Source organism: Mesoplodon densirostris, chromosome 2, assembly GCF_025265405.1.
Source record: "Mesoplodon densirostris isolate mMesDen1 chromosome 2, mMesDen1 primary haplotype, whole genome shotgun sequence".
Taxonomy (NCBI): Eukaryota; Metazoa; Chordata; class Mammalia; order Artiodactyla; family Ziphiidae; genus Mesoplodon; species Mesoplodon densirostris.
Genome location: NC_082662.1, coordinates 111,149,078 through 111,166,180, shown reverse-complemented (window position 1 = coordinate 111,166,180; position 17,103 = coordinate 111,149,078). Strand labels below are relative to the sequence as shown.

The following is a 17,103-nucleotide window of genomic DNA, read 5'->3' as shown; positions in this document are numbered from 1 at the left end:
GGAAATCATGGAGGAAGCCTGGATTTCAGGAACTTAATCCTAATCTCTTCATAGCTAAAGTTTTCCTTCTGAAAATTGTTGTTTCTAGGTAAAGTGAATAATCAAAATGATGAAAAGTTAAAGGGTAAACGTGTACTGGTGTTATTTTGCTGAGCTTTTTCTACTGATCTCCTCTACTGGGAGCTCTTTTTGATGGTTTACTGCACCCGCTTTATCTCCAAAACTGCAGCAAGAGAGCCAGAGGTAGCAAATCTAGTTAGATTTTAAATGAAACTGAAATGAAAGTTCACTTCCTCATTGTGGATACCTCATGTGACAAGTTCCAATTTCTTTTTAAAGTCACTTTAACTGAAGTCTCTTTGCTGCCTTTGAAATCTTTGGAGAGAGCTCACCATCAAGCATTCTTAGTATGGGAGCACCTGCTGGTTCTATCATGTACGTACTGTCTGTTCTTTTTCTCCTACTTGGTCCTTAAATCCTTCATTTGTGTTTTTAGCTTGCTCTGCCTGCCAGGTTTTACATCGTTTTTTACAGGAAGTAAACTAAAAGAATCATTGTTGCTCAATTTGCCTCTTCTTTTTTTTGACTAAAAAGAGTCTATTTTTGAAAAGTTAATGTCTGCTTAAACATCTAAAGCCTGAGGCGGACACATAGCTTTCTTTGGAATATAATTTGAAGATTTACATGGTTAAAAATCCAGCTGTTTTGAATTAAAAAGAAGTGGAAAAGAAAATAGAATCCAGTTTGAGGGAGTTAGTCACTGAATTTCTGTTGAAGTCTCTTTGTATTAAATATAGAAGTGGTGTTTTCAAAAGCAGTTAATCTCTTCTTTTGAAATAGATATTTTGATTTTTAGGGGAAAAAAAGGTTAAAAGGTAAAAATGATCCAAAGATGGGAAAGCAATACGCAGGAGTTGTCTTTTAACTATCTCTGAAGGTTGTGGATAGACCAGTTAAGAGGAGCTCATGTATTCAAAAATTATGAAGATAAACTGATTTTTCAAAGGTATGCATTCTTCTTAAGGATTTTTTTTTTTTTCTGGAAAGGAGGAAAGAGGATTTCCCTTGGTTAGATTTGTTGTCAAATCCTGTAAAATCCCTGCTTCCTCATCTCCACATCCCCCCAAACTTAGATGTAAATTTGGCTTACCAGATATCTGGAAACTTTTTGAAAATCACTTTTAAAGTGCTACTAAGAATTGGAAGTGGTATTTCAGACAAAAAACTGCAGTTACTCCCTGTCACTATATAATCCAGAAAGTTTCCTGCATAATTCTGCTTTGTAATATTCTGTCCCTTTGACAAGCTCTGCATTCCTACTTTTTGTTGTGAAAAAAATATGGTCACAATAGATGCAGCTAACAGCTACTCTTCCTCTGTTACCTTTCCTTTAACAGAATGAAATGGCTGGTATGGGTGCTCCTGCTCTGCTCCTCTGTGATGGCACAGCAGCACAGAGATTCCACTCTGGATCATCACTGGGATCTCTGGAAGAAAACCTATGGGAAACAATACAAGGAACAGGTAGATGGGCTGCCACTTGAGCAATTTGCTTTTACTCAAGTACCCTACATATTGTGACAAGCAGTGTTTTCAATAAATGTTACACACTCCTCTCTTGCCAGATTCTGTTCTTGGTACTAGAGATACAACAGGAAACAAAATAAAGCTCCTGTTGGCTTTTTTTTTTTTTTTTTTTTTTTGCGGTACGCGGGCCTCTCACTGCTGTGGCCTCTCCCATTGCGGAGCACAGGCTCCGGACGCGCAGGCTCAGCGGCCATGGCTCACGGGCCCAGCCGCTCTGCGGCATGTGGGATCTTCCCGGACCGGGGCACGAGCCTGTGTCCCTTACATCGGCAGGCGGACTCTCAACAACTGCGCCACCAGGGAAGCCCTGTTGGTTCTTTTAAAATAAATTTATTTATTTTATTTATTTATTTTTGGCTGCGTTGGGTCTTTGTTGATGTGCACGGGCTTTCTCTAGTTGTGGCGAGTGGGGGCTACTCTTCGTTGCGTTGCATGGGCTTCTCATTGCGGTGGCTTCTCTTGTTGCGGAACACAGCTTCTAGGCGCACGGGTTTCAGTAGTTGTAGCATGTGGGGTCAGTAGTTGTGCCTCACGGGCTCTAGAGCTCAGGCTCAGTAGTTGTGGTGCACGGGCTTAGTTGCTCCACAGCATGTGGGATCTCCCTGGACCAGAGCTCGAACCCGTGTCCCCTGCATCGGCAGGCAGACTCTCAACCACTGCGCCACCAGGGAAATCCGAAAGTTCCTGTTTTCATGGAGCTTACATCCTAAAAGGAGAGACAGGAAAGAAGTAGAGAAAAACAAAGCAAGGAATGGGGGAGTTGGAAGGGTCCTGTGTGATGCCTGTGAGGGGTTGGGAGTGATTATTTTATACATCTGATAGAATGGTCAGGGAAGGCTTCACATATAAGTTGACATATGAGCAGAGAATGGATAGAAGCCAGGGAGCAAGCAAAGTAGAAAACGGGAGTGAAAGTCCCAGGCCAAGAGGGAAGGAGTGCATGTTTGAGGAACAAAAAAGGCCTCTTTCAGTCCCTGGCATAGAGAAGCACTGGCAGATATTATTTCTTGACTCTCACTTCCCAGTTTGTACTTTTATTTTTATTTCAAAACATACTTCTTGATTGACTTTAAGATTTTAACCCTGGTGCTTCAAATAACTAAGTCCTATAACTGTATAATATTTCTGAGTTTGTAAGCAAGGATTATATATTTACTTATTTGATGTATGGTTTTTGTATAAAAATGGTCTGAGTTGTTTTCTTAGTACTCATGAATTTCACCCTCATCCACTCCCCTTTAGGACCAGACCTTTAATTTCAACGTTAACTAGAGCTAGATGTGCAGTTAGCACCACTATTTGGTTAAATGAATATTATCTCGCTTTTTAATGATTCTAGTCCATCAGGAGGAATGAAAATGACTTTTGATTAATATCTTACCATTAAAATGTATCTCCAAGTTCTCTTCTTTTTTTTTCTTTCCTATACTTCATTAGATTTATTTTTTCTTTATTTCATTTTTTCCCTCTAGTGGTTTGGAAGTATATCTGTACATGTCCATTACTGGGGTAACAGTAAAATCTTGCTCCAAGACAGAGGGACTGCATCCAGACTTACTACCTAGAACCAGGGCCTAGGCCTGGGTTCTAATACTCAATGAAATGAGGCAGAAAAGAGTTATTGCTGACTGCTCATTGGGCTATGGCTTGTCGTAAACTCCAGCCTTGGGGGTGGAGGTGAGGGTCAGCGATTCTAGGAGGCACCATGTACATTGCATTCTATGTAAATGAAGCTCCTGGAGGGCAACAAAATCAACAGTCTGAATATGAATTCACTCTGGATAAAATTAGGATAATAGGACCAAAATTATTTTTAAAACTATGTATAATGGAATAACATCTGCATGAATGAACAAGAAATTGTGAAATGTATTAGAAATCCAATTAGAAATCTCAGAAATGAAAAAAATATAGTCATTGAAATAAGAACTCAATAAAAGGGATAAACTCCAGACTGGAAAGAGCTGGATAGAATCAGCAATCTGAAAGATAGTACTGAGGCATTCATCAAGAAGGCAGCACACAAAAATAAAAAGGAAAAACTATGAAAATGCAGGTAAAGAGATGAAAGAGAGTTTGTGGCTCCATCTGATGGAATGGTGGAGAAGCAATATTTGAAGAGATACTGGTTGAGAATTTTCCAAATAGGAAAAAAAATGTTCCTGAGTCCTCCAGTCAAAAGTGCTTTCCAATTTAAAGTACCCAAGAGAGTAAAATAAAGAAACCCACACCCACAAACATGTAATGAAGCTGCAAAACATCAAAGGGAAAGAAAATTGCAAAAGTTACCAAAGTTAAAAACATTACAACAATTAGACTAAACAGACCTCTAATCTGCAATAATAGATATCAGAAGACAATGGAGAAATATCTTCAAATAACTGAATAAAAAGAGCTAGAAGGCTTCCCTGGTGGCACAGTGGTTGAGAGTCCGCCTGCCAATTCAGGGGACACAGGTTCGTGCCCCGGTCCGGGAAGATCCCACACGCCGTGGAGCGGCTGGGCCCGTGAGCCATGGCCGCTGAGGCTGCGTGTCCGGAGCCTGTGCTCCGCAACGGGAGAGGCCACAGCAGTGAGAGGCCCGCGTACAGCAAAAAAAAAAAAAAAAAAAAAAAAAAAAAAAAGCTAGAAATTTATAATCAGCTAAACTATTTTTCAAGAGTGAGGGTAAAAAAGAAAATATTTTTAAAAGACCTATAATTAAGTGATTAAGTGAGTTTACCATTTACAAAGGATATACTTCAACAAACTGCAATTTCTAAAAAAAAACTTTTTAGCAAATTGAGGAAGTTCATTGTGTATATCTAAAATGATATTAATCACCATCAGAGCAATTAAGAGGAAGAGTTAAGATTACTGTGCAATTTTACCAGTTATATTGGATATATTCATTTATTTGTATGCTCCCAAACAGATCCACACTTAATAGAATGCTTCATAATATGTTTATTTTCATTATTGAACACACTTTTGAAGGATTCAGTATAACTATGTTCTTTTTCCTTATATTTTAGAATGAGGAAGTAGCACGGCGTCTCATCTGGGAAAAGAATCTAAAAACTGTGATGCTTCACAATCTGGAGCATTCAATGGGAATGCATTCATATGATCTAGGCATGAACCACCTGGGAGACATGGTAGGTAAATTATAAATAATCCTATTTTCATCTCTGGGTAAACAGGATTTCTGTCTCCCCAAAGGCAATTTGAAGGTATACAACAAAGGAGTGTTTTCTGTATGTGTATAAAATTAGAAAACAGAATTTAAGGACATAAGAATTTGTACAGATTCCTTCTTTGGTCCTACTGTGATCACTTTCCTTAACAAATCCCTTCTTTAAAGGAGTATTTTTAACTCGCAGACCACTGTTACTTTTATTTTTATTAATTCTAGAAAGCATTACCTAAAGGCTACCCAAAATATTTTAGAATGTTACCATAGTTATGTAAGTCTAAATTGATAATTTAATATGGTCCACTTGCTTTCTTAATGGGGGAGTGTGGGTATTTAATATCACAAATCATCTCCCATTAGTTATTAGATTCTGTTCTACCCTACAAAACTTTTTCACTGTGGCCAAAATTAAGAGTCATAGTACCCCTTGGAAAGGAACACCCTAAGTAGCTTAAATGCAGGAATCTCTTTTATAATTCTTTCTCACAAGGAAAACCAGTTTAGTCCACTTTTTAGACAACCCTTTTATAAAATTCTGCCTTGCTTTGAACCAAAAATCCGCCTCTCTGTAACCTAGTTTTTATCATCTTCTTCTTCTCCTTCCCAATGCCTAACTGTGATGTTAATGGCAAAGTGTAAGACTAAAGAGACCCAGATCATTCACCTACCAGATAGTTACCTATGTTAGTCACAGCTACCACTTGTTTCTCTTAGTTGTTAAATATATTCACAGTTACAGTTATCAGGATATTGAAAAGAAGGGTATAAGTGAAAGGAGCTATGTATATATCTTTGTAGACCAGTGAAGAAGTGATATCTTTGATGAGTTCCCTGAGAGTTCCCAGCCAATGGAAGAGAAATGTCACTTACAAGTCAAACCCTAATCAGAAATTGCCTGATTCTCTGGACTGGAGAGAGAAGGGGTGTGTTACTGAAGTGAAATACCAGGTGAGTATTGTCATCCCAGGCCCCAGTTCGAGATCTCTCTTCCTTAAATACTGAGTCTAGCTACCTAATCTGGCAGTGAATCTCATAGTCCCTTAGGTTCCTTTCTAAGTATGTTTGCTATTCTTGTCTTCCCAAGTACATTGTGAGCTCCTGAAGGGCCAGGACCACATATGATACTTTTTGTATTCCCCACAGTGCTGAGAACATCAAAGGTTAGAGCCATCAATATTAGACTAAGGAAAAAACTGTGAATTAAGCAAACAGGTCTTTAAGACAGACCTTTAGTGTTCATGCTATCCATCAACTGCGCTGGACCCTCCACCAAACCAATTACTTGAGAAATAGTATCATGTGTGTGAGAGAATTTCAATCAGGAAGTTTATTCCTCCATCTCACTTATGAATTTCAGGGTTGAAGGAGAGGAAAAACTAGAGCTAAGAGTGGCCTGTAAATTGTAGTGGTCAAGTTAATTCATGACTAGGCTTATGTTGTTAGAATAAGAAATATATGGACTTTATAAATTTGTTCCTATGTTTTTGTATTTCCTTTAATTTGCTTGTAAAGAAAAAAGAAAGAAAGCTACAAAATCCTAAATTAGTTAGGGACAACTAAGGATAAAACACATGTATCACCTTAGAGGTCAGGATAAGGGAAAAGAATCAGTGTCCTGGGCAGCTGCTCCAGCTTGTGACCAAAGAAGAATAGAAAAATTAAGAAGTGAATGATACTGCTAATCTCTTATTCTTTTCCACTTAGATATTTTTCTTTCAACTAGTTTTGGGTTTCTTACTGGAGCTTCCCTAAAACAAAAGTATAAGAAGACCCAATAAACTACATATCTAAGTGTTAACTATAAATAATTTAATGAAATACTTTCTCTGGGTGCTTGCATTTTAGCAGGTGATTTTGCTTTGGCCAAAAGTAAATTGAATTTGCTTCCTTCCTCTAGAGAGCAGAGTGGGATGAGGTGGAGAGAGAGAGAACAATTATGATGTGGCTTAGAACACTCTGCACCTTTTTAAACTAAAGCAACTTTGTGTTTTTCTGTTTGTTTATGCTTCCCTGTAAAATATCTTATGACCAAAAAAATTCTATAGCTAAAAATGTCTGAAAAATGCTAACCTTATGTTTCAGGCATTATTTGGCAGGAGGAAGAGTATTTTAGGTCAAGGGAATCATCCCAGTTCCTCTCAAAAATCACTTTACTATTAGCATTTATCTCCCTTACTATGGGGTAAAAATAGCTGGGATTTGGTACATGCTCAGTAAGTACTGTTTCTTAATATATTTGAATATGGCAATTATGCTCTGAGCTCAGCCATTCGTAAATATTTATTAAGGTTAGACCTTGCCCAGAGAACAATCAAGTATTTGGTCTTCATTGCCATGGCCGAAGGGAAGACGAAACTGTAGTTGGGGGAGCTCTTCCTAGAACTGCTGAAAGCGCTGACGTGTTGGGAGTTGCCCAGTTTGTGTTATGGAAGTCATCCTTACTGACTCTGTGATTGCCCTTGTGACTTTGTCTCTGTTTTAGGGCTCTTGTGGTGCTTGTTGGGCTTTCAGTGCTGTGGGAGCCCTGGAAGCACAAGTGAAGCTGAAAACAGGAAAGCTGGTGTCTCTGAGTGCACAGAACCTGGTGGATTGCTCAACTGAAAAATATGGGAATAAAGGCTGCAATGGTGGCTTCATGACAGAGGCTTTCCAATATATCATTGATAACAACGGCATCGATTCAGAAGCTTCCTATCCCTACAAAGCCATGGTGTGCCACAAGCAAACTTTTTGTGCTGCCCCTTGACCTCATGCTATCCCTCCAACTCACTGTACTAAACTTATCACCAAGCCAATTGCTTGAGAAACAGTGCTGCTTGGTGTGTGTGTGTGTGTGTGTGTGTGTGTATGTGTGTGTGTGTGTGTGAGAGAGAGAGAGAGAGAATGAACCTCCATCAAGAATTCTTAAATTCTCAAGAGTTCTCTTTCTTATGCAGCAGCCTACTTAATTTATCAGTGGCACAATGATTTTTAAACAAGCAAGCAGAGTTCATGATTAAAAATAGATTTTCGGGCTTCCCTGGTGGTGCAGTGGTTGAGAGTGCGCCTGCCAATGCAGGGGACACGGGTTCGTGCCACGGTCCGGGAGGATCCCACATGCCGTGGAGTGGCTGGGCCCCGTGAGCCATGGCTGCTGAGCCTGCACGTCCAGAGCCTGTGCTCCGCAACAGAAGAGGCCACAACAGTGAGAGGCCCGTGTACCGCAAAAAAAAAAAAAAAGATTTTCAGGGACCTCCATGGTCCAGTGGTTGAGAATCCACCTGCCAATGCAGGGGACATGGATTTGAGCCCTGGTGCAGGAAGATCCCACATGCCGCGGAGCAACTAAGCCCGTGCGCCACAACTACTGAGCCTGTGCTCTGGAACCTGCGAGCCACAGCTACTGAGCCCGCGCTCCTAGAGCCCATGCTCTGCAATAAGAGAAGCTACCGCAATGAGAAGCCCATGCACTGCAACAAAAAGTAGGCCCTGCTTGCCGCAACTAGAGAAAGCCCACGTGCAGCAATGAAGACCCAACACAGCCAAAAATAATAATAATAAAAATAAATTAATTATTAGAAAAATAGATTTTCAGCAAACCTTCCTTAAAATTCTTTCTGTATATCTGCCTGGTATTTAAACTTTTTTGTCCCACAACCTCCTATCCTCAACCTTATTGTCAGATCATCAACCATCTTTCTTCTACCTACTAAAAAGCTAAATAATGCTCTCCTCCTCCTTGCAGGTTCATCACACTTTTCTTCCATATGACAGAAAATTCAGAAAAGACAAAAAAATCATTCAAAAACTTCTTACATTAACCGCTATTTTTTTGGTTTATTTCTTTCAAGTTCTTTTTCCTTTTAAGCATTTTAAAAACATAGTTGTATACACAACAAACATGAATTTGTAAACTCCCCTTTCTCACTTGAAATATGGTGTTTTTAAACCAATATTTAAACTGCAGATCATTTTTTTAAGACTGGTTTATTATGTTTTGATTAAAATTTGTTATATTTAGATTTTTATTTTGAGACTTGTTCTGGCATTTAAAAAAAATTATGTTATTTATTTATTTATTTGCTGTGTGGGCTTTCTCTATTTGCGGTGAGTGAGGGCTACTCTTCATTGCGGTGCGCGGGCTTCTCGTTGCAGTGGCTTCTCTTGTTGCAGAGCACGGGTTCTAGGCGCACAGGCTTCAGTAGTTGCAGCTTGCGGACTCAGTAGTTGTGGCTCACGGGCTTAGTTGCTCCACGGCATGCGGGATCTTCCCGGACCAGGGATTAAACCCATGTCCTGCACTGACAGGCGGATTCTTAACCACTGTGCCACCAGGGAAGTCCCTAAACTGCAGATCATCTTGCAGGTATTATACCATCAAAAAGATCTTAAAGCTCTAGTCTCGAGTCTTGATGTAGTATGCCCCTAACAATCCACGTTAGAGTCTGAGAGACATTACCCTGGTAAATTTGTACATATGAAGATGTATACAATTTAAAGCAATAGAATGGTTCTGTATTTCCTCTTTTATTGGTGAAACATAGAACTATTAGGGTTTGGAAGATTTTATGTTTCTTTAAAAGGAAGAAGCAGCCTTAGACACTTGAAAAGACTAAATGAGGAAAGAAAGCATATTTGAAATCCAGACTTAAGATACTGTCAATTTATAAAGGAAGTTGAAGTATACTTCTTTATCTGATTTATCCTTTTCCCACAGGATGAAAAGTGCCAGTATGATGCAAAAAATCGAGCTGCCACTTGTTCAAGGTATACTGAACTTCCCTTCGGCAGTGAAGATGCCTTAAAAGAAGCTGTGGCCAACAAAGGACCTGTGTCTGTTGCTATAGATGCACGCCATTCTTCTTTCTTCCTCTACAGAAGTGGTAAAAATCCAGACATGTTATCCTCGTGCTTTTTACTGCCCTTGCACCATAAGAAAGAATATTCTTCTTCCCCATCACTATGCCTCTGGATGCTTAGATTAGGTTAAACGGAATCCTCCGCCTCATATCATTTCATATACATATTTTTATACCCAGTTCTAATTAGTAAAGTAACAGTTGTCAAAATTTACTAAGAGTACAGGCCAGGTACTATGCTAAATTCTTTCTGTGCATTATCTCATTTAATCCTTACAATAGCCCTATTTTACAGATGAAAAAATTAAGTCTTAGGTTAACTTGCCTAAAGTCATAGAGTCTGCAAGTGGTCAGCTGGAATTAGAAACCATGCTGCCTGACTCCACAGCCTGAGCTCCTAGCTGCTGTAGCCGCTGTGGTACAACACAGTAGTGTACAAGGAGGGCGCCCACTAAGGGTAGAGCGTTGTATTAGACAAACTAGAAAGTTATCATCTTTTTTTTTTTTCAAACCTCACCTTAAAGATCATTTAATTTAGTAAAGGATGAAAATGTATAGAACAAACAATTTAGGAATATATACATAGAAATACAACAATATAAATTAAAAAATAATTAGAAAAATGTGTCAGTTCATCAAAGAAGATTTCTGAGGGAGCTGTGATTAGACTGATGCCAAGCTTGGCTAAACAAACAAACAGACAAACAAAACAACAACAACAAAAAAACCCTGAGAAATACAGCATTGATGGCAAAGAATCATGAACTCTAAATAGTTTAAATGTGAGAGTATATGTTCCTGACATATACCGAAAACAGTCTAATAAAATAGCATTTTCAAATGTCCTTCATTGCCACACATCACTTACTCTTTTTCTCTACCCATATTTTATTCTCAGGTGTCTACTATGATCCCTTGTGTACTCAGACTGTGAATCATGGTGTACTGGTGATTGGCTATGGTAACCTTAACGGGAGAGACTACTGGCTTGTGAAAAACAGGTACTCACACTTGAACGTATATTTAAGTAAAATCAGGAATTTGAGGGAGCCTCAACCAATGCTTTCTTGTGATTATGGTCATCATGATATTGAAAATGGTGAATATTTATAGCTTCTTATAAAGTGACATTTTAAATTACTCAGAATTCTTCACTTCCTATTCTGTGGTCAGCTCTTGGTTTTCATGGTTTATCTTCTACAATACTTCTCTGATCATTCCTTGTTGGTCTCCTTTATGAATACCCATTCCTCTGCTTAGCCCCCAGTTATTGGTCTTTCCTCCAGGGCTCCATCCTCTGCCCATTACTCTTCTTATTCTACATCTTTCTTGGATACAATCATTCCATTCTTATGATTTCAGCTATAACTATATGCTGATGGCTTTCAAATCTCTAGCTCTAGCTCTGACCTCTGCCCTGAACTTCAGATTTATTTATCAGGACACATGCACTTCCATGTATCTTAGTTTCTCCAAACTCAGCATGTCCAGGGAACCCGGTGCCCTCCCTACCATTTTGTTCCTTCTCAGAACTTCCCATCTCACTAAAAGGCAACGCTACACAACATAGTTACCCAATTAGATACTATGGATTTGTCTTAGATCCTCCAGACCCAATCAAGCAACAAGTCGAACTAATTTTACCTCATATCTGTCCTTGATTTTGCCCCCTCTCCATTTCTTCTATTATTGTTCTAGTTGAGACATCTCTTGCCTGGACTCTCCCTGTAACCATCTAACTGGTCTCCTTTACTCTTTCTTTTTCTTTTTTAATTAAAAAAATTTAAATTATTTTACACAATTTTTAAAGGTTACTTTACATTTACAGTTATTACAAAATATTGGCTATATTCCCTGGCTTGTACAATACACCCTTGAGCCTATCTTACACCCAATACTTAGTACCGCCCACTCCCCCACCCTGCCACTGGTAACCACTACTTTGTTCTCTATATCTGTGAGTCTGCTTCTTTTATATTATACTCACTAGTTTATTGTATTTTTTAGATTCTACATATAAGCAATATCGTACAGTATTTATTTTTCTGTCTGCCTTATTTCATTTAGCATAATGTCCTCCAAGTCCATCCATGTTGCTGCAAATGGCAAAATTTTCCTTCTTTTTTATGGCTGAATGGTATTCCATTATATATATACCACATCTTCTTTATCCATTCATCTGTTGATGGACACTTAGGTTGTTTCCATGTCTTGGCTGTTATAAATAATGCTGCTATTAACATTCGGGTGCATGTATCTTTTTGAATTAGTGTTTTTGTTTTTTTTGGATGTATACCCAGGTCTCCTTTACTCTTAAATCTGTCTTTTATACTGCTTCCAATCTGGTTTGTCTAAAATATAAGTCTGGGCTTATACCTCTTATGCTTAGTACCATTCATTGTGAGATGAATGTTCCCTAGTAGAAAAGATGAGTTGCCTATGTCTGGTCCCTACCTGCCTTGCCAGCCTCAACTCCTGGCACTTGTCTCACATTTTTCATTCTAGTTATATTGAAACATACACAGTTATAGTTCCCATACATATCATTTTACCTTTAATATCTTCATATCTTGGTTATGCTGGCCCCTCTGCCTGAAACATCCTTTCTCCTCACTTGGTTTATTCCTCCTTTCCCTTCAAAACCAGCTCAGGCATTATCTATACCAGAAAGTTTTCCCTAAATTCTTGGGCTAGGCAAAATGTCTTTTTTTCTATGTTCCTAAAATATCCTATGCATACTGGAATATTTTACACATTATATTTAAATTGTATGTTCACCTAACTGTCACTCCAATATTCTGTATGTGCCTTTGGGGCAGAGATTATGTCCTGTCTTTGAATCCTCATCACAGTATGTGGCACCTAACAGCCCCTCAATACATGAATTAGCTGACATCCATAAAACCCATAAACAAAAGTAATGTAGCTTTCAGAGGGAAAAAAAGAGGAAATATGAAGAGATGAGACTTAAACGTGTCTCCTTGTATTAGTTTCCAAGTTTCTCCTTGTATTAGTTTTCCAGGGCTCCCATAACAAAATATCACAAACTGAGTGGCTTAAACAACAGAAATTTATTGTCTCACAGTTCTAGAGACTAGAAGTCAGAAGGGCTGTGACTTTCCTCCAGCTTCTGAAGTTTTGCTGGCAATCTTTGGCTTTCCTTGGCTTGTAGAAGCATCACCTGATCTCTGCCTTCATTTCCACATGACATTCTCCCTGGTGCATGTGTATTTCTGTCCAATGTTCTCTTTTTATAAGACCGGTCATATTGGATTAGGGCCCACCCTAATGACCTGTTCTTGGCTAATTATATCTGCATTGCTTCTATTTCCAAATAAGGTCACATTCTGAAGTACTGGGGGTTAGGGTTCCAACATATTAATTTGGAAGGGACACAATTCAACCCATAACCCCCCTCAAATCTTTACTGGAAGTACCTAGTCTACAGATCATAAGTAAACAAACAAAAAGGTACTTTCCTATCTTTTTCATGTTGTGGCCCACAAAGATGATAATATTTGCATGGCCCATTGGGAAAGTAGTTGAGGTGATTAATATCTTGGTTCATTTATAACCCATTCACAGTACTGATCAGCTTGGGTCTAGACCGGTGATAACTTTTTTAAATGGAGCAATACTTTCATATATATATATCTTGTTTACTCCCTACAGTAGGTATTGTAAATCCTCTTCTCTATTGAAGTTTCTTCTTAAAGATTATATATCTTTTAGGGTTTTAATTCAAAACCTCTTCTTAGCACTTACTAATTTAACAAGCATTTTCTAGGCATCTACAATGTGACAGACATTATCTAGGCCTTGGAAATACAAAAATTAATGAGAAATCATCCTATCCTGTAAGGGCTCACAGTCCACTTGGGAATTAGATGTATTTTTAAGCAATAAAATACAACACATCATGGTATAATATGTCTAAATGGCTATGGGGCCATAGAGGAGATGCCTAACTGCCTAAAGCTCCAGAGAGAAGGCACTACTTGCAACAAGTTTTCAGATGAAAGGAACTGCTCATGTGTTGGAGGAGGGAAGTAAGTTGCCCAATGACCCAAAAAGGATATGCAATGGCACAGAAATGTGAGAGACTTCTCTGCTTTATAAACTCTCTACTGCATTTAGTTCTATGACATCTATGACATATCACTCTCCTGGCTTGTTTTGCTATATCAGCTTTAGCCTCATTTCTTAGGTTATTTTCTTCCACCTGTCCCTTACACTCTAGCTCTAGCCATGCCAAAGCAAACTCCTCTGACCCTTGAGCTTCATCTATCACCATTATGTGAATGATACCCAGTTCACAATTTCTAAAAATTACCTTTCTACTAAGCAACAGACTTCTATGTCCAACTTCCAACTTTAGCTCTACTTTAAAAATCAAAATTCCCCACCCACCTGCCCTACTTCCACTTACAACACACATACACACACACACACACACACATATTCTCTCTCTCTCTCTCTCTCTCTCACTCAACAAATCTAAAATCAAATTCCCCCTCTCCCTATCCCAACTTGCCCTAAATCCCCCATCCATGAAAATGATTTCAGAGTAAGTTCAAGGGAAAATTATTCTCTATTTTGAGTAATACATCATCATCTTCAGATCATCAAAGCCTTGGTATCATCTTGGGCTCTTCCTTCTCTCCTTAAACCCACACAGCCCTGTCCTTTAGGCCTCTGAATCATACTTTATATGTATTTTCTCTTTTCCATTCCTAATGACATTAATTCAGATTCTCTTCCCACCCAGCTATGGAAGTATCTTCTTAAAATATGTATCATCCAAACCCAAGGTTAAAATTCTAAACAGTCTACCATTTTCATCAAAATAAAGTCCAAACTCCTGGCCAGGCGCTCAAGGGTCTCCACTAGGTAGCTTCCAACATAGCCTTTTACACTTTTCTTCCACTATATTCTCATGTACCCATACTCACACTCTGGCCACAGCAAACTACTTTCTCAGAATTCTTTAAGTTTAGAGACACTTAGCTATTTCTTTTTTCTTCTATTTTTTCTAATGATATTTTCTTTATTTAATTAATTAATTTTTGGCTGCATTGGGTCTTCATTGCTGTGCACGGGCTTTCTCTAGTTGCGGCAAGCGGGGGCTACTCTTTGTTGTGGTGCACGGGCTTCTCATTGTGGTGGCTTCTTGTTGTGGAGCATGGGCTCTAGGCGCAGGCTTCAGTAGTGTGGCACAAGGGCTCAGTAGTTGTGGCTCGTGGGCTCTAGAGCGCAGGTTCAATAGTTGTGGCACACGGGCTTAGTTGCTCCAAGGCAAGTGGGATCTTCCCAGACCAGGGCTCGAACCCGTGTCCCCTGCGTTGACAGGCATTGCACCACCAGGGAAGCCCTACTTAGCTATTTCTAATTTGTTACTTGTGCCGTTTCATCTTTCTGAAATGCCCTTAAAGCCCATTGTTCCCTACAGAAACCCCACTGTCTGTGGTGAAATGGGCACCCTTATACATTCTGGTGGAAGAGTAAAGTTTTACAGTCCTTCTTGAAAGCAGTTGGATAATATGAATAAAGAACTTTTTAAGTGTTCATATTCTTCATCCAATTATTTCCATTTCTTGTAATCTATATGAAGAAAATAATCCTAATTTGGGGCAAACTTCACACCTGACTTGTGTAAATTGTAGCATTCTTCTCCTTTAATAGTGAAAACTAGTAAGCAACCAAAAATGCCTAACAATAGAAATAGTGTTAAATAAATTATGAGATAATCAGTCCATGTGTTAGAAATTATGTTTATTCAGACCATTATTAATAACCTAATAAAATACTTGGAATATATGTTTAAATGAAAAAATACATATAAATACAACATTTATATACAGTATAAGTATTAAGTTTAAAATAGTATACACCATTTCCCTGATATATGTTATACTAAAGGACCAGAAGGAATTATACCAAATGTTAATAATGGTTGTCTTTGGGACCTCCCTGTCAGTCCAGTGGTTAAGACTCCGCACTTCCACTGTTCCACTGCAGGGGGCATGGGTTTGATCCCTGGTCAGGGAACTAAGATCCCACATGCCACAGCTTGGCCAAAAAAAAAAAAAAAAATCTAGGATCCCACCTGCCCCGCGGCACAGAAAAAACAAAACAAAACAAAACAAAAAAACCCAAAGGTTGTCTTTGTCTGCCTATACATATTTTCAAAATTGTCTTTAACAAACCACTTATTACTTTTAAAATAAAAAACCTTAAAAATCCATAAAATATCATTAAAATCCTATTCATTCTTCAAAAAAACCTACCTCAATGCTCTCTCTTCCATACCCCATTCATTTACTCAGAATTGTTTCTCTAACTTCTAAGCTTTAGCAATGCTTTATAAATTCTATTATAGCATTTAACAAATTGTACCTTCTGTTATAGCTATTTCTATAAATCATGTTCCATTCACTAAAATATAAACTCCTCAAAGGTAGAACAGTCTCTTGTTCATTTTTGTATCTTTGTTCATACATTGATTCAACAAACATATATTAGTACCTATCATGTGCCAAGCACAGTGCTAGGCAATGAAAAATACAGCCTTCCTATCATCCTTCAAGATACTCATAGTTTAGTACGTAGAGTCAAGGAAACAGGTGTGTGCATGTACAGACCATCGCAATAGAATGTAATAAATGCTAAGATGGAGGTATGCATCCGTTGCAGTGGAAGCACAGAATAAGAGTACCTGGCATAGTCTGGGGAGTCTGGGAGGGCCTTTTAGCCAGATTATTTGATTGAATCTTGAAGGATGAGAAAGAAATAACCAGACGAAAAAGGGCAATCAGAACAGACGAAGGTAAATGTGCCAAAGTCTAGAACTGAGAGAAAGTAAATGAGTTAAGGGAACTGCATGTTCTTTTATAAAGGTAGTAGTATAAGAAGCCTGTTAGAGAGAGATGTGAGATAGGAAGGGGACAAATTATGAACGACCACAGCGATTCTGACACTAAATCCCAGCAAGGACAGATTGGATATGGTCATGAATTTCAGGCTCCACAGAGGTTGACTCAAGCAAAACCCTCTTATATTATCAAACTTGCTCTTAATGATCTCTTAAAAGGTTAGATTCTATGTCATTCCAGTGCTACCAAGTTAACCTTAAGTAAAAGAATGTGGAGTCCTCCTCTATTTGGCTTCTTCTTTCTTATCTTCCTTTTGTTTACACTTAAACTTTTTGGTATATATATAACACTGATCCAATGTCCCTGAATTTTTCTCCCTTTCTGGACATGGGTATTTAGCTTCTTTTTATAATACAGTATAGCATAGCAAGTAAAAGCATTTACTTTGAAGCCAGGCAGAACTTGCTTAGAATCCTAGCTCCTTTACTGTCCGTGTGACCTTAGGCAGGTTACTTAATATCTTTAACTTTCAATTCTCCCATTTGTAAAATGGGAATAATAGTTTCAAGATTACTATAAGGATTTAACAAGATAATGTATATAAAACACTTAGCACATAGTGTCTGACACA

At 38.4% G+C, this 17,103-nt stretch overlaps 1 protein-coding gene across 2 annotated transcripts in view; it reads left to right on the top strand.

The window, feature by feature from the left end:
• Nucleotides 1-317: 317 nt before the first annotated feature.
• CTSS (cathepsin S) overlaps nt 318-17,103 on the top strand; it is a 28,932-nt gene continuing 12,146 nt past the window's right edge. Inside the window, exons 1-7 of one of the 2 annotated variants that reach the window (XM_060087239.1) lie at nt 318-435; nt 1,398-1,524; nt 4,602-4,724; nt 5,561-5,710; nt 7,245-7,472; nt 9,459-9,624; nt 10,499-10,601. In XM_060087239.1, the coding sequence (XP_059943222.1) occupies nt 410-435; nt 1,398-1,524; nt 4,602-4,724; nt 5,561-5,710; nt 7,245-7,472; nt 9,459-9,624; nt 10,499-10,601 (923 nt within the window). In that variant the 5' untranslated portion in view covers nt 318-409. Of the gene's footprint in view, nt 436-928; nt 1,007-1,397; nt 1,525-4,601; nt 4,725-5,560; nt 5,711-7,244; nt 7,473-9,458; nt 9,625-10,498; nt 10,602-17,103 lie in introns of those variants that run through there. The other variant, XM_060087246.1, reaches the window with a different exon arrangement.